The following is a 21,507-nucleotide window of genomic DNA, read 5'->3' on the forward strand; positions in this document are numbered from 1 at the left end:
GAGAGGACTTCAGAGATCAAGAAGGAAGCTTAGGAAGGAGTTCCAAATGACAATATAAAATAGTCAAGAATTTGTTGCACATGCTGAAGTTTGCATTAGGCTATGCTCTCCCTTGGCCTTTGAATGTGTTCGATGTGTGCTTGTGTATGGAAAATGCAAATAGTTTGGGATGCTATTGACCATATGTGTCTTCCTGGTTGTTACTGTATGTGCAAAGAGATCATGGGGCAATAAACTCCTACTTTGTTTTCTCTGCTTCTGAAATAATCCTCTGCTCCCTATTTATATTTATCCAGTGTTAAGTATACGCGGTATACAGGAAGAAGATCCCCCTGATGCTCAGCTAATGAGACTTGATAACATGTTGCTGGCAGAGGGTGTCTCCGGGCCGGAGAAGCGGGGAAGAGGAGGACCTGCGGCCATAGCAGCAACTTCAGGTGGCTGTCCAAATGACAATAGCATTGAGCACTCTGACTACAGGGCCAAGCTGTCACAGATCCGACAGATATACCACTCTGAGCTAGAGAAATATGAACAGGTGATCTTTCTGCATGGAAGAGTTTTTATCCTCTCAGTTAAAAACAATTGTTTTTCCTTTGCGATCACAGAGCAGGGAATATACATCCAACTTTTGACTGGGCTGAAGTAAAAGTGTTAGTCTATTCTCCATAGACTATGGAGAACAGACTGATATGTAGTTGTAAATATTGGTACAAGGAACCATGTAGGGGATGGAGGGAAGTCTGGAGATTCAGAGAATCTCAGAGTATGGTTATTTAAAAATTTTTGTTATAAATTTGTACTTGTAAAAACAAAAAAAAATTAGATGGGGGGAAAGAAGAAGTAAAAGTGTTTGGGGGAATAAATACATTTAGGCTGCAGTCTTGTGTCCTTTTGTGAGCTTTTATGTAGCTTCAGGATTATGACCTTTTCTAATTCTTGGTTGCATTAAATGTGGCTGAGTCCATAGCGTTGGGTGGGCATTCCTCTTTGCCACAGACCAGTGGTTTGCAGAGATCGCTTCCTTTCTTCTCCAGAAGCCAACACCAGCTTATGTGTTTCATAGGGGAATTTTGTACAGAGGTCTTCAAAATTCTTCCTTTTTCTCACACTTTCTCACTGACTTTCAACAGAGCACAGTCTGCTTTTTGCAGAGATTGGTACAGCTGATTGGCCTTTATGTGTAGATATGGGCAAATAAAAATAATTACAAAACAAATTGGGTCAAGCCATAATATATGCAGCAATATTAGTGTAAAAAAGTATTTAAATACCTGCCTATTAATAATAAAATGTAATGGCCCTCTGCAGTTTTTTAAAAAATCAGACCTGTGTAACATAGACTACAGAATATGCTGTTTCTACATATTAAATCTCACAAAGACACCTAAAGTATATTTTTAAATATTATAATCTTGTATTAATATTTAGACTGCATGTGATGCCAAGTTATCTGCCCCTTGTCTAGTCTGTTGTGTAATTATCACTCCCATTTATTTATAAGTTTTGAATTAAATGTGACCGTTGCTTGAGTACAATATGCCTCTCTGCTTCTTATTTCCAGGCTTGCAGTGAGTTCACCACCCATGTGATGAATCTGCTCCGAGAACAGAGCAGGACGAGGCCAATTTCACCCAAAGAAATTGAGCGCATGGTGAATATAATTCATGGAAAGTTCAGCACCATTCAGATGCAGCTGAAACAGAGCACTTGTGAGGCTGTGATGATCCTGCGCTCACGGTTTCTGGATGCAAGGTAATACATGATCAAGCCTCAAGGGAGACCCTTCTTGTGTCCAGGGTCTTGGTGGCATAGAAGGCTGTACAAAGTGTGACACTGGGCACAATGGGAAAAGACAATATTGAACCTGATACAATGCGTAGACAATAAACACTGGCAGCTATTAGCATCTATGGTTTAGGTAAAGGTAAAAAGGTAAAGGACTCCTGGACGGTAGAGTCAAAGGTTATGGGGCTGTGGCGCCTATCTTGTTTCAGGCCGAGGGAGCTGGCGTTTGTCCACCCACAGTTTTCCAGGTCATGTGGTCAACATCGCTAAACCACTTCTGGCGCAATGGGACACTGTGACAGAAACCAGAGTGCATGGAAACACTGTTTACCTTCCTGCCACAGCGGTACCTATTTATCTACTTGCGTTGGCATGCTTTCGAACTGCTAGGTTGGCAGGTGCTGGGACATCTATGGTTTAACAATATCCTGTTTGGGGTGCAATCCAGCAAATTCACCCATGAACTGTGGTGTTTGCTATTTTTAATTATGCAAGTTGCATTTATATACCTTGCATTGGAAACATCAAGTTTAGGCCCAGTTTTATGATTTCCTGGGATCTGCCTCCTGTATGGAGAGCCACCTTTTGCCAGATGCTTCGGCAGTAGGAAGAGTCATCCTCTTTCTCCAGACTGACCCATCTAACCCAGCATTATCTATTTTAGTAGCAGATTTCCACGGTCTTCGTTGGGGCCATTTCTCAGCACCAGTTAACTGATTGTTTTCACTGCCATCCTGGGAGTTTTATTCAAGGGTAGAATCGAAATAAATAAACTGGAATTGCGAGGGCCAGAGCCTAGGAACTTCTGTATGTAAAGGATGTGTTCGGCCACTGAGATATGGTTCCTTGTTCTTTGTGTATTCCTGCTCTGAAATGTATTATCTGTTATCTGAAAGTTTTCTGTCTTGAATTTCAGGAAAGTGTGCTTTAGATTTGGGGGGTAATCAGGGATTTAATCTGTCATATCACTTTGTAAGTATTTTTAATTGTATTTAGAGCAGTCTACTTAATCTTGGCTGCCCTTTCAGTCCAGATATAGATATATATACACACACACCTCATGCCATGCTTACTCCGTCTTCCCATTTGGATAAAATCTTTCCACTGTGTGCTTTCCTGCAGCCCTCCTTGGCTCTTCCTTAAGCCCTTGGGCCAGCATACAGTGTGCTCTGACATCAACTGTATGAATAATTTCAATGTGTTCCCAGGCGTAAGCGGCGGAACTTCAGCAAGCAGGCAACAGAAGTCTTGAATGAGTATTTTTATTCTCACCTGAGTAACCCTTACCCCAGTGAAGAAGCCAAAGAAGAACTAGCAAAGAAAGGAGGCATCACAGTCTCACAGGTGGGTGGTCCATCTCCAGTGAATGTGGTTGTCTGTTTTTCAAACATTTGTGTAGGCAGATGCTTGTTTCTGACCGTTGCATCCTGTAGACTTTAAACAAAGGTTTTCAAAATTTTGCAGAATTTCATGTAAGTTTTCTTCTTTTTGAAAACGTTTAATCATTGTATAAAAGACTAAAACAACAGTTAAAAATTGTAAGAAACCATGGTCTAGATTCAAGTAACCCAGTGCACTACCAGAAGCCAGTGCAAGGGCTTCCTCTTGCCGCCCCACCCCTAAATCCACTCAGGGGTGGGGGGTGGGGTGGGGAGAACCTTGAACATGGTGCCAGGGAGGAAAGGGGAGATTGTTCCATCAGGCAAGCATTTCTGCTTGCCAGATAGAACAGTCATGCTGGCACAGTGTTGAGTTCCACCCTCCATGGAATGTACCTATGAAGTGTAAATTCTATTTGTAAAGCAATATATTTAATTACCTAATATAGGTAATTAGTTTGATTTTTGTTTTCATTTAAAGAAATATCTGATGTAAACACCGGAAGCTTGATTTTGTCTTTTCTCTTGGTGTTAGGCTTTAATTCTTGATTAAATCATATTGATTTAAATCAATTCACTGTTGACAGAAGAAATCCTTAAAATCTCTTAGTGAGCAAAATAAAACTTTGGATTCCCTCTCAGTCGTTCTTACAGTATTACCAAATCCAGTTCTTTCAAGCCTTTTCTGTTTTCTTTTTTTACTTTAATCAAAAAGCAAACCTGACCGGACTTCCGGAGGCGGCGCCATCGGCAATGGCGGTCTCCTTCTGAGTAAGAAGGGGAAGCTCCGCAAAAATCGGGTCTGCTCGCTACAGCGAAGCGGGGACCCTTTCAAAAACCGCAGGCGGGTGAAGCCTGCGACCGTGGCACTCGGTGGGCACCATTTGCGCTCCCCCCGTGTGTGAAAGGGCTCGGAAAAAAGCCCCGGAACAGGACGGGGGGTGACGCGGTGCTGAGAGGCAATCGCTACTTTTGCGGAGTGAAGCTGCGCAGCTGATGCCGGAGAGCGCTGACCTTTCTTCCTTTGAAAATTCGACTTTAAACAACAACCCGTGAGTAAGAACTTGATAAAAACGGGGGGATCAAAGGAATTGACCTCCTTTGATCGGCACAAAAACTTGAATTTTGCTCTGAAGCGGGAAGACGCAAAAAAGGAAGTCCGTCTTCCGTTTCTGTAGACAAGATCAAAGCAAAGACTTTGGGAGCTAAGATCTGCGAAAAGTAGAGATATAAGGAGTTCAATTTCAACGTCTGTTGAAAGAACCCCCCTTAAAGGTGGGGGGAAGAAGAAACCTGTTATTTAAAAGGGAAAAAAAAGGGAGGAACTTAAGACTACCACTCAATCCCTGCTAGCGGGCTGCCAGAAACAGTTAGAAAAGTTTTGCACCGCTTATAGTTACACTGTTTGGTTACTCTGCTTTTGAACTGAAAACCTGGTGAGACTGTTTCTTATAATTGTTGCTTGTGACTGAAAATTGGGAGAGACTCCCTCTGTAATAGTTGCCTTGGATTGAAAGAAACTACAGTATCCATTTTAAAGGGAATACTGTTGCCAAGTTCCCCTAGAGGAGGACTGTGATATAACTGGGGTTTTTCCACTGCAGCTGGCCAAGAAACTTTTCCCATAACAAAAGACCTGACTGTGTGAGGGAGATAAAGTAATGGATCAACTTCAACCCCAGGAAAAACCTCCAAGAGTAAAAACTAGACAGCAGCAGCGAAGACAATCAATTGTAGCCCCCCCCCCCCCAGTGACAGAAAAGGAAGAATCTGGACAATCTGGAGCAAAAGGTGGGGGCTCCGATGAGACACTTAATGCATCATTAGATAAAATTTTTGGAGCACTGGAAAAACTGTCAGCGAAGATTGATTTAAATACTACAACTATTAGCTCTAACACACAGGCTATTGACAGGTTTCTGCAGGAATCTAAATTGACAAGGAAAATTGCAGAGGAAGCTAAAGAAAAGGCACTGGAAGTAGAGGGAAGGATCCAGCCAATAAACAGACAACTAGAAGATCACAAGACGCAATTCTCTTTATTTGAACTAAGGGATAAACAGGCCAATTTAAGAATTAGAGTGGTCCCGGAATCGGAAGAGGACAATTTAAGTGAGTTTTTGACACAGGAATTTGAAGAATTCTGGGACCTGGACCAAGATAAAGAGTTTAAGATAGTGACGGCCTTTAGATTTGGTAAAGGCGGTAAAGGAAAGAAGAATAAAGCAAGAGACTGTCTGATTACATTGAGATCTAAAGAAGAAAGAGATAAAATTTTGAATTTGCATTACAAGAAAACACTTGAGATAGAAGGCACCAGGATTGAGATTTACAAGGATATTCCTAAACATCTTTTGGACCTTAGGGCCAAATACGCAAATTTGGTGCATCTACTAAGAAGAAATAGTATCATCTTTAGGTGGGAGTTCCCCCAGGGTTTATCTTTCACCTACAAAGGACGAAAGGTGAGAATTCGATCAGAGGAGGAAAAAGAGAGATTTCTGAAAGACCACGAGGAACACTTACGAAAAGAGTCAGAGGAAGGAGAACCGAAGATACCAAAGCCTGGGGCTTTGGACATAGCAAAGTTACCACTGGGCCTGGACAACCTAGAGAAAGTGAAACCACCAACAGACCAAGAACAGTTGCTGGGAGCAGTTGGAGGAACAGAATAACTACACAATGTCTCTGCAGGTACTAAGTTGGAACATCAGAGGGCTGAATTCCCCTGACAAGAGGAAGAGGATTTTTCATTTGTTAAAAAAGGAGAAATTGGACTTGATTTGTCTGCAAGAAACCCATGTGGCCAGATTGCACAGGAAAGTATTAATTAACAAAAGATTAGGTCAAGAATTTATCTCATCAGACAAAGTCAAAAAGAGAGGAGTTGTGATTTATGTAAAAGAAAGCCTATTGCCTAAATTTGTTTTTAAAGATGACCAAGGAAGAATTATTGCAATTGCGATACAATTTCAAGGAGAGAACTTTTTGATTGTAGGGATATATGCTCCAAATGAGGGGAAATCAGAATTTTTTAAGAAACTGCATGAGACACTGTTGGACTTTATGGACCGTAATATTATTATGCTTGGAGATATGAATGGAGTGGTTTCGACAAACATGGATAAATCAGAAAGACAAGTGGTAACTAAAGATGGAAGACTACCGAAAACCTTTTTCGAACTGACAGACAATATGGATTTGATTGACACATGGAGAACTAAGAACCCCCTAGGTAGAGAGGGAACTTTCTTTTCTGAAGCCCAAAAAACTTGGACAAGAATTGACCAAATCTGGATTACCAGAGGCTTGGCTCCTAAGATCAGAAGGGTGGAGATCTGCCCAAAAACTTGCTCCGACCATAACCCTGTGAAAATGGAAATGAAAGTAACATCGGTTGGTTCCTTTAGATGGAGAATGAATGACACCTTGTTTAGAGATCAGGAAATTACAAAGAAGGCCCAAAAAATTATGAAAGATTATTTTGAGATAAACTTGAAGACTTCTGTGGAAAAAAGAGTAATTTGGGACGCTAGCAAAGCCGTAATGAGAGGTTTTTTGATTCAGCAAAATGCAATAAAAAAGAGAACTCAAGAGAATCTGGGCTTCCGGGACGCCGTGGCCGCAGAAAAGGAGTGTGAGATAACTCCTCCGAGGGAGTCTCGAACAGCATGGAGATTTAGAGGGGTCGCGAAGGCTACGTGAACCCTGAAACCACAGGAGGGAATCCTGCGGGACAAGGTACCCTGCGACGCTGCCTGTGCTCGCCTGTGTTGCCGGCATTTAACAAGGCTGGAGCTGCAGTGTAAAGGGGAGGCAACAGACTCCATGCTGTGAAGCCTCAAGCTCCGAGGGAAAGCGGCGGACTTCCAACAACAGCGGAGAAGCTGGGAAGTAGCTATAAATCACTGTGGAAAAAGCAGTGGGGATAAAGAAATATTGGAAATTACTTAGATAAGATTAAAGGAACGTTTTGATAAGAACCCAGCAGAGAAGAAATAATTGGTGAAAAGGAGGAGGAGTCCATTCCTGGCGGTAAGGTGAAAAGAAAGTATAGCGAGACGCTGGCAGAGAGGAAACAAAAGAGGAAAAGAGGAAACAAGCTGCCAGTGAGTGTGTGGTGGAAAGACCTCAGACACAAAGTATAAAGTGTCAGAGGCAAGGTAACAGTTGAACTACTATATCGACTAGGGAGAGGGGAAAAAGACTTTTCTGTTTCATCGGGACGGAGAGCGCTTTAACCAGCACGGGTTTCGGTGGAGGACTTTTGCTTTTAAACCTCAGGATTGGGGAGAATTGGGACTTAAACGGAGTGTGGAATATAGGTGCCTTAGCAGCGCGCTGTGTTTAAAGACAGGGACTGTGAGACTGTGTTTAAAGTTTGTTTAAAGTTTGCTTAAAGATGGTGAGACTGTGAAAGGACTGCCATATTGAGTGAGTTAAAGGGGACCCGCCTTCTTCATCCCCAACCGGATACGTTCTTGAGCTTCAGAGACAGCTGTGATTCTCTTGATTCTTCGGGATTTAAAGAGACATACACCCCGGGATGCAAAGTTAAAGAATACGTTTTCGCAGGACCTTGCTCATGAGTTTGAGAACCCCCTGAATCTGGAAGTGTTTCTGGAGGTTCAGGTGTTTACTACATTTAATTATAAGACTCTGAGGATTTAAATACGTGTCTGAATTTAGGTACAGTTAAAACTGTATTATTAATATCTGATCTTAATTAAGGGTTAATTTTTGTGCTGTACCAATTTAGTCAATTTTGGACTCTTGTTGTAATATCTGAGAGACGTTAACCTTGTTAACCTTGTTACCTCTATATCTTACCCACATAGTATATTACATTATACAGTATACTAGGAAGAACTAAACTTAAATATACAAATGCCGAACGGTTCTAAGAAGGGGGTGGCAACACCAGCGGAAAGGAGGCCTTCAAAACAAGAAGAGGGGAAGGAGGCAAGAGATATTAGAGATTATGACAGCTTGATGGCCGAAATAAGAAAAGGATTTAAAAATAATGAACAGTATATTGAGAGAAAATTGATGGAGGTACAAGATACTCTAGACAAAAAATTGGAGGAAGTGGTAGGGGAACTGAAAGGGAAAGTTAAGGATCTCTCGGTAAAAGCTAAGGTTTTGGAGGATTCAGTGAAAAGGGTTCAAAAGGACACGAAAGACAGTAGGAAAGAGATGGACAGGATTAGATTAGAAGTTAAAGAAATAGGAGCAACACAGGAAGAGTTGTTGGACAACATGGCTATGACGCAGATGCGCCAAAATCAATCTAACCTAAAACTTAGAGGAATACCAGAGGATTTAAATGAGAATATTAGAGCTAAAGTGGTGAAAGAGCTGGCAATATGGCTAGATAGAAAAGAAGAAGAGATAAACCATTGCATGGTAAACATATTTCGAATAAGAACAAAATCGGCCAAGGCTAGAGGGAAAAAATTGCCAGGAGATGTAATAGCCATGTTTAACTCATTGGAGATAAGAAACGAAATTTTGAAACAGAACTATGTCAAAGGGTTATATATTGAAGAAAACCCAATTATTATTTACAAAGAGATTCCTTCGAGATTTCTTCGAAGGAGGGACCCATATAAAAAATTAACAAATCAACTGAAGAAAAATGGGATCTTGTATAGATGGGAGTTTCCAGAAGGTATTTCATTCTATTTCAAAGAAAAAAAGTTTAAACTGTCCACTATCTCAGAACTTCAAAAATTTGCAAGGAGATACGAGAAGGACCTGGGGAAAATGATGGGGGAGGAGGAGGTAGAGAACCAGCAAGGAGAAGAAAAAGGAGGGAGTGAAGAAGAAGAAAGAGAGGAGAGCCCAATAGGAGAAAGAGAAGAACTAGAGGAAGGAGACAAAGAACACTAAATTGTACACAGGTTTAATAAGTTAATTAAATAGTATATAACAGATGGCATTAAAAATACTAAACCGGAATGTGAATGGATTGAACAATAAAAATAAAAGGAATCAGATTACACACATATTACTGAAAAAGAACTGTAACTTAATATGTCTCCAAGAGACGCACATAATAAATAAGCATAAGAGATTACTAAGCAATAAGAGATTGGGAATAGATTTTGTGACATCAGATAGAGTGAAGAAAAGAGGGGTGGTAATATACATAAAGGAAAAATATGATCCACAATTATTATACAAAGATGACCAAGGGAGAGTAGTCATTGTTCAAATGGTGTTTCAGGGAGAAAAAATAATTGTTGTGGGAATATATGCCCCAAATGATAAAAAATCAGCCTTTTATTTGGAATTAGGAGACAAATTGATGGAATGGATGGACCAAAAAATGATATTGATGGGTGACTTTAACGGGGTGGTGTCCCCAAACCTAGATAAGTCAACAAAAAAACAGGAGAAGAAGGAAGGTAAATTACCGAGATCCTTCTTTGATATGGTAAAAAATCTGGGACTGATTGATGCGTGGAGACTTAAAAACCCCACTACAAAACAATATACTTTCTTCTCAAACCCAAATCAGATTTGGGGGAGAATAGACAGCATTTGGATTTCGAAGGAACTAACTCAAAATCTAACTAAATTGGAAATTCTTCCAAGAACTATATCTGATCATAATGCAGTCTCCATTGAGCTAAAAGGTAGAGATATCCGAACGGTTAGATGGAGGATGAATGAATTTTTATTTAATGATCAGAAGATTGTAAATAAGGCAATAGAGACAATAGAAGACTATTTTAAATGGAATTTAAATGGGGAAATTGCTATAGAGACTGTGTGGGACGCAGGAAAGGCAGTTATGAGGGGCTTCTTAGTACAGAAAAATAGTCAAGTAAGAAAAGAAAAAGAGACAAAGAAGGAACAGATCCTAACACAGATTATGGAAAATGAAAGAAAGTTGACTATCAACCCCAATGAGGAGATCGCAAAACAGAATATAAAGATATTACAAGCTAAATTTTCTACAATAATCGACCAAGAGGTAGAATGGAAAATTAAAATGATGAATCAGAGAACGTTTGAGTCAGCAAATAAGATAGGAAAATACCTGGCGTGGCAAATAAGAGAAAGAAGAAAACAAAATACGATTAGTAGGATAAGGGAAGGAGAAAGGATTGTGGAAGAGCCAAAAGAGATAAGAAAGATATTTCAAAAATATTACAAGGATTTATATAAAAGAGGAAAGGAAACAAAGCAAGAAATAGACCACTTTTTACAAGTGCATCACCTAAAACGAATTTCAAAAGAAGAAAATGAGATATTAGACCAGACAATTACTCAAGAAGAGATAAAAAAGGCTATTAAAAGGATGAAAAGTGGGAAAGTCCCAGGGCCAGATGGCCTTTCGGCCAAATATTATAAAACACTAAGTAACCAAATATCCCCAGTGCTAGGAGAAGTGATGAATAATATATTAAAGGAAGGAAGGATCCCGAACACCTGGAAGGAAGCATATATTACTTTGATTCCTAAAAAAGATGCAGATACTCTGGAAGTGAAAAACTATAGGCCAATTTCATTATTAAATAATGATTATAAACTATTCACAGATATAATGGCAGAAAGACTAAAAAAGGTTTTGAACAACAAAATACATAAAGATCAAACGGGTTTCCTTCCAGGGAGGCAATTAAGGGAAAATGTAAGGAATCTGATAGATATTATTGAATATTTGGATATGAGTATAGACAGACAAGCGGCCTTGGTATTTATAGATGCTGAAAAGGCGTTTGATAACATCTCATGGGAGTTCTTGAAGAAAAGTCTGGAAACGATGGGAATGGGAGAGAAATTTAGAAGAGGGATAGAAGCAATATATAAGGAACAGAAGGCAAAATTGGTAATAAACAACACCACAACAGAATATTTTGGTATATATAAAGGAACTAGACAGGGTTGCCCCCTGTCCCCTTTACTGTTTATAACGGTACTAGAAATACTGAATGAGAGACTGAGGGGGGCAACAGAAATAAAAGGAGTGCAGGTAGGTAAGAGGGAATATAAAATCAAGGCCTTTGCAGATGACATCGTACTAACTTTAGAAGACCCAAAAAAGAGTGTAAAAGAAGCTTTACTAAAGATTGACGAATTTGGAGCAGTGGCAGGACTTAAGATAAATAAAAATAAAACCAAAATGTTGGTTAAAAATTTAACAAAGGAAGAAATAATAGATTTAGAGAGAAGGACGGAAATTGCAGTAGTTAAGAAAGTGAAGTATCTTGGGATATGGGTCACAGCTAAGAACATAAATTTATATAAGGATAACTATGATGTCACCTGGAGGAGTATAAAGAAAGACATGGAATTTTGGGGGAGGATGAAACTCTCCTTTTTGGAGAGGATAAAAAGGTAAAGGTAAAGGTACCCCTGCCCATACGGGCCAGTCTTGACAGACTCTGGGGTTGTGCGCCCATCTCACTCAAGAGGCCAGGGGCCAGCGCTGTCCGGAGACACTTCCGGGTCACGTGGCCAGCGTGACAAAGCTGCATCTGGCGAGCCAGAGCCGCACACGGAAACGCCGTTTACCTTCCCGCTGGTAAGCGGTCCCTATTTATCTACTTGCACCCGGAGGTGCTTTCGAACTGCTAGGTTGGCAGGCGCTGGGACCGAGCAGCGGGAGCGCACCCCGCCGCAGGGATTCGAACCGCCGACCTTTCGATCGGCAAGTCCTAGGCGCTGAGGCTTTAACCCACAGCGCCACCTGCGTCCCCTTTTGGAGAGGATAGCTGTTGTCAAAATGAATATTCTGCCTAGAATGCTATTTCTATTCCAGACCATCCCCATACTTAAAGACCTAAAACAATGCAAAGAGTGGCAGAGAATCTTGGCAAAGTATATCTGGCAGGGGAAAAGGCCACGGATAAAAATGAAAATTTTGATAGATAAAAAAGAAAGAGGGGGCTTTTCTCTCCCGGATCTAAGTTTATACTACGAAGCGGCCTGCATACTTTGGTTAAAAGATTGGATAAAACTGGAGAATAGAGATCTACTGGATTTAGAAGGCTTTAATAATTGGTACGGATGGCATTCGTACCTTTGGTATGGGAAAGTGAAGGTCCACAAGAGCTTTCTAAATCATATTTTTAGAGGACCTTTATACCAATCATGGGAAAGGAATAAAAATCTCCTTGAAAGAAAGACCCCATGGTGGATCTCACCAATTGAGGCTTTAACGGTGAAGAAAACAAACATGGAGGAAAAAAACGCCACCTATGAGGAAATATTAAGAAAAACAGACCAAGGGCCAAGACTTAGACCTTATGAAGAGATAAAAAATCTATTCACTGGGTGGTTGCAATACCACCAGGTGAATGATTTGCTAAAAGAGGACAAGAAGAAGTTGGGTTTTGATGACAAAAAATCAAAATTCAATGTAGAAGTAATAGAAGGTAAAAACAAAACCCTATCTAGAATCTATGACATACTTTTAGAGTGGTATACAAAGGATGAGGAGGTGAAGGAGGCAATGATTAAATGGGCAATTGACTTTGGTTATAATATCGATTTTGAAAGGTGGCTGGAAGTGTGGAATTGTAATATAAAGTTTACAGCATGTATGTCTCTGAGAGAAAATGTTTGGAAGATGCTATATAGGTGGTACCACACCCCTGTGAAGTTGGCCAAAATGTATAGACTAAAAGATAAGAAATGCTGGAAATGTGGGGAGGTGGAGGGTGACCTATATCATCTATGGTGGACATGCAAAAAGGTGAAAGGCTTTTGGGAATCGGTTTACAATGAGCTTAAAAGAATATTTAAATACACTTTTCCCAAAAGACCCGAAGCCTTTTTGCTGGGAATGATGGGTAAAGATATTAAGAAAGAAGATAGAACGATATTCCTCTATGCCACCACAGCAGCGAGAATTTTATTGGCACAATATTGGAAAATGGAAACTATCCCCAATATAAATGATTGGCAAATTAAAATGATAAATTATGCTGAGCTTGATAAATTAACAGGTAAATTAAGAGATCACGATGAACAGAAATCTCTGAAAAATTGGAGTAAATACTGGAACTATATTGGAATAAATGCTTAATGTGATTGGCGGGGTCAGAACAATACTACCAGCGTGTGAATTTAGGCCTATAGATTAAAAATCAAATACGTAATGGAAGCAGATATTCGATACTTACCAAAAGGATGGAAGGAAGTCCAGGAGGTGGTTTTTGCATGTGTGTGGTTTTTTTTGTTTTTTTTAATCGTTTACTGTTTTGTGAAACAGCCAGATTAATCTATCTTTGTATAGTTAGAGAGAGGAAAAAGTTGGCTTGTATATCTTGACGCTTTTTTTTTGTTTGTTTGTTTTTTGTTATAATTTTTTCTTTTGTATTTGTTTGTATGTTTGTTATGTGCATAACCTCAATAAAAATGTATTTGGAAAAAAAAAAAGAGAACTCAAGAGGAGAAAAAAGAAAAGATTCTGGGAAAAATAAGAGAAGGAGAGAAGAAACTTAGATCCAAACCGAAGTCACAAGAGATTCTAAGAGAAATTAAGTTATACCAAGTACAATATATGAAAATGATAAACCAAGAGATAGAATGGAAAATTAAACAGATGAGACAAAAGACTTTTGAATCAGCGAACAAATGTGGAAAGTTGCTAGCGTGGCAATTGAAGAAGAGGCAAAAATTAAACACTGTTACTAATCTTGAAGTTGAGGGAAAGAGCATTCAGAACCCACAGGAGATTAGAAACTGCTTTCAAAGATATTTTAAACAACTTTATACACAAGGGCCACAGAATGAAATTGAAATTGACCAATTTTTGAAAGTTAATGGATTGGGGAAAATCTCTCAAGAAAACAAATTGCTTTTGAATTACAAAATAACAGAACAAGAGATTGAAGGTGCCATTCAGAGCTTGAAACCAGGCAAGTCTCCAGGACCTGATGGACTAACCTCCAAATATTATAGAACTTTGAAAGACTATTTAATTCAACCACTTAAGGAGGTTTGTAACGAAATTATGGAGGGGGAAAAAGCGCCAGAGTCGTGGCAAGAAGCATTTATCACACTTATACCAAAAGATGAAAATGAGAAGACTCAACTTAAGAACTACCGTCCCATATCCCTTTTAAATGTGGATTACAAAATTTTTGCTGACATTTTGGCTAAAAGATTGAAAAAAGTTTTAGTTGAAACGATACATAAAGACCAGGCTGGCTTTCTCCCTGGTAGACATCTATCTGATAATATGAGGAATATAATTAATATTTTAGAAAAGTTACAGGTGGAAATTAACACAGAAGCGGTTCTGATATTTGTGGATGCAGAGAAAGCCTTTGATAATATTTCTTGGAATTTTATGAAAAAAAAATCTTCAGGGGATGGGGGTAGGACAAAACTTCGAGAACGGTATAGGTGCGATTTACTCTGAACAAAAGGCAAAATTGATAGTGAATAATGTGGTGTCAGAAGAGTTTAGAATTGAGAAAGGGACACAACAAGGTTGCCCAATTTCCCCATTACTTTTTATTTCAGTCCTGGAAGTCTTACTTAACATGATAAGAAGGGACCGCTTGATACAGGGCATTCAGGTCGGAGTTAAACACTATAAACTTAAAGCATATGCAGATGACCTTGTTTTGACATTACAAGAGCCAATAGCTAGTACCAAGAGGGCATTAGAAATAATCCAGGATTTTGGTCATGTGGCGGGATTCAAGTTAAATAAGACAAAAACTAAGGTTTTGGAAAAAAACTTGACTCCGATTGAAAGAGAAAGGTTTCAGAAGGAGACAGATTTAACATGACAGATTTAAAGAAGGTAAAATACCTAGGGGTAAACATGACCTCTAAGAACGTGAATCTATTTAAGGATAATTATGAAAAATGCTGGTCAGAGGTGAAAAAGGATCTGGAAATATGGACAAATTTGAAGCTTTCCTTGCTAGGCCGAATTTCTGTTATTAAGATGAATGTATTGCCGAGATTGTTGTTCCTGTTCCAATCGCTACAAATTGTTGACAAGATGGACTGTTTTAAGAGGTGGCAAAGAGATATTTCTAGATTTGTCTGGCAGGGCAAAAAGCCCAGAATAAAATTTAAGATACTTACAGATTCTAAAGATAGAGGGGGATTTGCCCTGCCAGATTTGAAGTTATATTATGAATCAGCAGCTTTTTGCTGGTTGAAGGAATGGCTACTTCTTGATAACACTGATGTTTTAGATCTTGAAGGTTATGATAATGCATTTGGATGGCATGCATATTTGTGGTATGGCAAGGTTAAGATACATAAGTCTTTTAAAAACCATATTGTCAGAAAAGCACTGTTTAATGTATGGTTGAGATATAAAGATCTTTTGGAAAGGAAAACCCCAAGGTGGCTCTCACCCATGGAGGCCAAAGCGTTGAAAAAACTTAATATGGAGACTAAATGGCCAAAGTATTGGGAAATTTTGGAAGAGGAAGGTGGTAAATTGAAACTGCAGAGTTATGAGAAACTTAAAGATAAGGTGCGAGATTGGTTACACTATTTTCAAATAAGAGAAGCATATAACCAGGATAAGAAAGTAGGCTTCCAGGTGGAAAAATCAAAGTTAGAGACAGAATTGTTAGAACCCAATGCTAAGGTATTATCAAAAATGTATAATTTGCTGTTGAAATGGAATACGGAGGAAGAAACGGTAAAATCAGCTTTGATAAAATGGGCACAAGATATAGGATATAATATTATGTTTGCTGACTGGGAGAAGTTATGGACCACCGGGATTAAATTTACGGCATGTAATGCCTTAAGAGAGAATATTATGAAAATGATGTATAGGTGGTACATGACCCCAGTCAAGCTTGCAAAAATTTATCATTTGCCCGACAATAAATGTTGGAAATGTAAAGAAACTGAAGGTACATTCTTTCACCTTTGGTGGACGTGCCCAAGGATTAAGGCTTTCTGGGAGATGATATATAATGAACTAAAAAAGGTACTTAAGTACACTTTCCCTAAGAAACCAGAGGCTTTTCTCCTGGACATAGTCGGCCAATTGGTGCCAAAGAAGGATAGAACTTTTTTTATGTACGCAACAGCAGCAGCAAGAATTCTCATCGCAAAGCATTGGAAGACACAAGATCTACCCACTCAGGAAGATTGGCAGATGCAACTGATGGAGTATATGGAGATGGCGGAAATGACTGGCAGAATCCGAGATCAGGGAGAAGAGTCGGTGGAAGAAGACTGGAAGAAATTTAAGATGTATTTACAGAAACATTGCAAAATTTTTGAATGCGAATGATGTTGGAATGAAATGGAGTGGTTCTAGCAATATGATTAGAAGATAAAATTCGTGAGGATAATTAACTAAGGGTAAAATTAAGAAGATATGAATTTGCTATTTAAATTTTTAAATGGGATACAAAAAAGGGAGATGTGAGGAAGTCATGAAAGTAAGTTAAGGAATGGTATAATATCTGAAAGAGGGATTTTTAAATTTTTCTTTTTAAGTTTTGGTTTTGTTTCTTTTCTGTGTGTGTATGTGTATTTTTCTGTTTTTGTGAATTCTTTTTCTGTAAAACTCAATAAATATTATTATAAAAAACAAAAAACAAAAAAACAAAAACAAAAAGCAAACCTGACCAGGATGTTTTTATAGAGTCAGTCTTTGCCACTCAACCTTCTGTCCTTTGGAAATTTTCTGCTGGTCTGGCTGGCTATCCTGTAGTTTCACCATTTTGCAAAGCTTGGTAGCAGCATGCAGATTGAGTCAATCTCTGCTTGACATCCATCAGGTTTCAGGGTCGAAATTTTCTGCCACAAAAATTAAGCTGTATTTGGTTAAGAACAACTTTTGGAGCCTATACAGATTGAAATAAAATCTGTTGGTTTACAGAGTGACCTATGCCAATCATTTGTCATTTCGGTTAGTAGGAAAGTTTTTCTTAAAAGATTTTATTAAGACTTTTCATAATACTTTACAATAAAAGAACAAACTAATCTAAACAAAAACAAAGAATCAAAAGAGAAAGAGAGGAAAATAATAATATAAAGTCTTCCTTCTTAGGTTGTTCCACCCAGAGAAAGGTGAGCCCTCCCAGCTCTCACCTGGGAGCTTTCCTTTCTTCTCCCACCCTGAGAGATCTTCCCTTCCCTGCCAGATATAAATGTATCAAATAAAATAAGTAAACTTGCCAAAGAGGTTGGCCACTCAGCTTTTAGCATCCAATTCCACAAAGGAATTGTATAAAACAGTGTTTCTCTACCTTGGGTCTCCAGCTGTTTTTGGACTACAACTTCCATCATCCCTAGCTAGCAGGACCAGTGCTCAGGGATGATGGGAATTGTAGTCCAAAAACAGCTGTAGATCCAAGGCTGGGAAACACTGGTATAAAGCACTATTCGTGCTGGTCCCAAAGTATTTGCAATTCTGCAGATGGACCAGTGTCAGCAGCTGGTGTGTGCACCCAGAGACTGGAATTATAGCTTTATTTTGCACACTCTGGGAACAATCTTTGTCTCCTCTCTTCTGTTGATAGCTGCCTATACACTAATTTGTTCACACATTAACTTAGTTATTGTTGCAGGTCTCAAACTGGTTTGGTAACAAGAGAATCCGGTACAAGAAAAACATGGGGAAGTTCCAGGAGGAGGCTAACATTTATGCAGCCAAGACAGCGGTGGATGCAACCAATGTGGTGGCCCAGGGCAACCAGACAAGTTCTCCACCCACCCCAAATTCTGGTAAGTGCAGAAAGCCTGCCTCTAGAACAGGATTTCCCTGGACACCTGCTAGGGAAACCTGTGTGCAGTTGGAAGAGCCTCTTCTGTGCTGTTCTGAAGTCAAAAAAGCTACAGAAACGTGAATAGACCTGATTGGCCTTGTTTGGAAAGTTGCTTAGAACTGCAGTGCATGTCTAAATCCTTTGGTTCCTCCCCCCCACAAGTTTTGCCTTTTCCTGCCTTCCAAGAGCCATTCTGGTTGCTATATATAAGTGCAACTTCCTGAATAGCAGTAAACTTCTGAGTGAACCAAGATGGACTGGAGCATTTCCAGTTCCCAATATGTTTTGATCCAGTTGTTCTTCAGGTTGTGTTACAAATAGAAAGTGCTAGAGAAAATACTTAACAAGCATTTCTGTTTCTTCTTTGATAAGCTTGATTGCCATCTAGACACAATAAGGCTTGTCAAAGGGCAAGTCAATGCATTTTTAGAGTTATTTTTGCTCACTGAGGAACAACTTGTTTGAAGCATCTTGGGAACTGGAATAGCTTCATGAAATCTTCGTACACCCACTGGGTTGTTTGAGTTGTTGTCTGCACATTGCTCTGTATTACATTTAATTTCACTTCAGTTTTGTCCCTCATCATCCCAGTACTAATTTTCATGTCTTTCCCATGCCTGCCCCTGAACTGTAGCCAGTCTACCTTGCTGGATGAGATAGCCACATTTCTAGGTGGGCCTTCAAAGAAATAAATGGGAAAGCAATTATTTCTTCAGAACCACCATAAACATATAAGTGTCAGTTCACCAAGCCCAAGACTGTGTCACATTTTCTATCTAATAGTAAAGTTCATAAATTGTTAGTAGCACAAGCATATATATGAATCATGTTGTGGGTGTGCGGTATTTGTGCGGGGGGAACTCTCCCTCCCTTCATTCTGTGGTTCCAATCTGAAATAGAAAGGATGCTTGGGCTGCCTGCTATATCTCTGTCCAAACAAGGTTAGTTTATGGGGAGAGGGTTCTCTACCACAGTTTGTGTAGGGAGATCTTTGTTTTTGCCAGTCAGGGTTTTGCGTGTTTGGTGGACTGTTTCCATCTGTATGTGTGCAGTCACCCTTTTCTATCCCTGGGGATCTCACCTTTAACTACTATGATTGTGAGTACAGAAGGGTGCTTTGAGCAATGGCTACCAGGGAGATAAGCTGGGGCATATTCCATGGTGTATGCTTGGTTCATGGGAGGTAGAGGCCAGGCCTGTAGAGCCTCACCACTACAAGAGATTGTATCCTAGAACACACACATGCAGCTGTGCATTGGAAGGAGAGATCTTATGGGGAGGCATCTTTTTTAACACACACGAATCCCTGAAAAACTTCCAAGGAACCTCAGGATTCCCATGAACGCCATTTGGAACCACTGCTTCAGAGTTAACAAGGGGATGGGGATGGACAAGGAAATGGGACTGTGAAACTTTTCACTAAGTCCCCAAAGTGGAGCACTACAGAAAGTTAATCATGGGATCAGGTGCAAAACACAGCAGCTCCTTGTGCTAATGTCTTGATAAAATTGCGCAAAAATGAGCAGGTGCAGACATACCATTAGGTAACTTCTTTTCCTCTTCAGGTTCCTCTGGGTCATTTAAAATGACAAATTCTGGAGATTCCTTTATAAACCTGCAATCACTCACTTCCTACCAGAACTCGCCAGTGGGAGCCAATGTGCAGTCACAGGTGGGTGTGCAGAGAAAACTGTGTGACAAATCCCCTGCAGTCTTCAGCAGGCAGACACTTGCATCTAAGTGCTCAAAGCACCACATTTATGAATTACTGGATTTTAAGATCTCCTGGGAATTTTGCAATAAGATGGTCACCTGTAGAAGTGACTTAATAGGAGAAAGATTATTTCATTAAAAAAAAATTGCTCCTTGGGCCAAGTCTATTTTTTCCAGTCTTTGCTCAGGCAAGGAAGGATTTGCTTGTTTTGTTCTAAGATGGGGTTGGCAACATGAGCTCTGATAGTGGGGCAGAAGGGGTTGGGTTGGGATTGGCCCATAGTATATGTAGGAATGTCATGCATGAGAGGGTAGGGCTAGTCACACACACATTTGTACAGGAGGACTTGCATGTAAGGCTTAGAAAGACTTGAGCATAACTTTTTTTGTGCAGCAGAGTTGAAAAATACTTGAATATAGCATATTCCTGCTTTGGGGACTATTGTATCTGAACAGAGGTGAAGCCAAACGGCTGCCAATAAATGATGGTACTCTGTAACATCACCGGTAGCATGTGTGGCAGGAGAGTAACAGTACTTCCAGATAGTTCATTACTATAATTATACACACCCTGGGTTTAGAGCTCCTAATAAATTAGATTCTAGATTAAAAGGCAGCACTCATGTAATGCAAGTGTGAGGTACTTTGTGAGGCTGTGTCATACATTTCTAGAGCAGGGGCACTGGAGGACTTGAGTCCCGGGCCCAGAGTTTCATCCATCATCATTTTTTTTATCTGCCTACTCTGAAAGCAGTCTCCGTGTTCTGAGCATAGCACACAATTGTGTCACAGTGCTGGAGAGATGACATCTGCTGCAGAAGGTGGACACAAAGTTAGAAACAGATTTAACTTGCAGCCATTGCCCCAGCTGGATATGGTAACATTTCAAGCATTCCATTGGAGGCCACATAAATGGCGTTGGGATGGTGGTGCTTTAGGTGGCGACCGAAGTATCTGCATAACTGTTTGAGCTATTTTATCTTTTTGCCAAATTGGTTGTATTGTTACAGATGGATTCCTTACACCATGTCATACATCAGGCAGGAAGATATGACAGCATTGTGGGGAACCCTCTATATTCAACGCAGCGTATTGATGTAAGGAACTTCTGATTTTGAAAGTGAATATGTTAAGCTTCAGAAGTCTGACTGGGCAACGAAGGGTAATGTGCCCAGCTCTGGGCACATTAAAATAATTTAAAATAATACTGTACTTTGCTGAGACCTTAGCCATGGTGTTGCTAACACCCTGCCACAATGCAGCACTGCTCCAAAGAGAAGGGGAAACAGGTAGCCTACTTCCAGTCCTTGTCCAGCCCTTGTCATTCAGGGGATCGGGGGGGGGGGGAACCTGCCCCTTTTTTATTTTATCCCATTTCTGTGTCATTCATGGTACAGTGAAGACCAGGATCCCAAGTGGTTAGAGGATGGTCAGAGAGAGAAGATGGCTTACCTACCAAGCCAGATTGGCCCAGTGGATTAGAAGACCCACGTCTCCTCCCATTGGAAGAGAGAGCTGTCAGTTGGAGGAAGAGACTGCAAGCGACAGTGAACTCCACCCTTGGCCATGGATTGTTTCTGCTTGTGGGAACGGAAATGTGGGAGTGGCTGTCACTGCACATAATGTTCCAACCTTTGCTCTGAATTCTGTTTGATAATACAGTCATTCGCAGTAAAATTTTATCCATCTAGGTAAGTTAGCTGGAGAAGTTGAGCAAGAGCAAAGGAATCCCATTTGGGGAACAGGAAAAGCCGTGAAACAAATGCAGCGGAAGCAGCATTCACACAGTACTTTGCCTTCTGTGCTCCAGAAAGTGAACTGCAGTGTCAAGACTTCTGTTCTGAGGTTAAGTCTTATGGAACAAAGTATGTGTCTTGTACATGGCACAGTGATCTCCCACTGTG

The 21,507-nt window shown here is 40.0% G+C and overlaps 1 protein-coding gene across 4 annotated transcripts in view; it reads left to right on the forward strand.

Moving 5' to 3' along the window:
• The window catches only part of PBX4 (PBX homeobox 4), a 55,039-nt gene that overhangs the window by 32,621 nt on the left and 911 nt on the right, over window positions 1-21,507 (forward strand). Inside the window, exons 3-9 of one of the 4 annotated variants that reach the window (XR_013836378.1) lie at window positions 297-538; window positions 1,565-1,755; window positions 2,997-3,132; window positions 17,693-17,849; window positions 19,456-19,562; window positions 20,614-20,700; window positions 21,295-21,468. Coding sequence is in view for 2 of the 4 variants with exons in the window: in XM_079967845.1 (XP_079823971.1) it covers window positions 297-538; window positions 1,565-1,755; window positions 2,997-3,132; window positions 17,693-17,849; window positions 19,456-19,562; window positions 20,614-20,700 (920 nt within the window). In the remaining 2 variants the exon portion in view is untranslated. The remainder of the gene's footprint in view (window positions 1-296; window positions 539-1,564; window positions 1,756-2,996; window positions 3,133-17,692; window positions 17,850-19,455; window positions 19,563-20,613; window positions 20,701-21,294; window positions 21,469-21,507) is intronic. The other 3 variants (XR_013836377.1, XM_079967845.1, XM_079967846.1) reach the window with 3 other exon arrangements.

The sequence above is a fragment of the Podarcis cretensis genome, assembly GCF_951804945.1.
Source record: "Podarcis cretensis genome assembly, chromosome: 2".
Taxonomy (NCBI): Eukaryota; Metazoa; Chordata; class Lepidosauria; order Squamata; family Lacertidae; genus Podarcis; species Podarcis cretensis.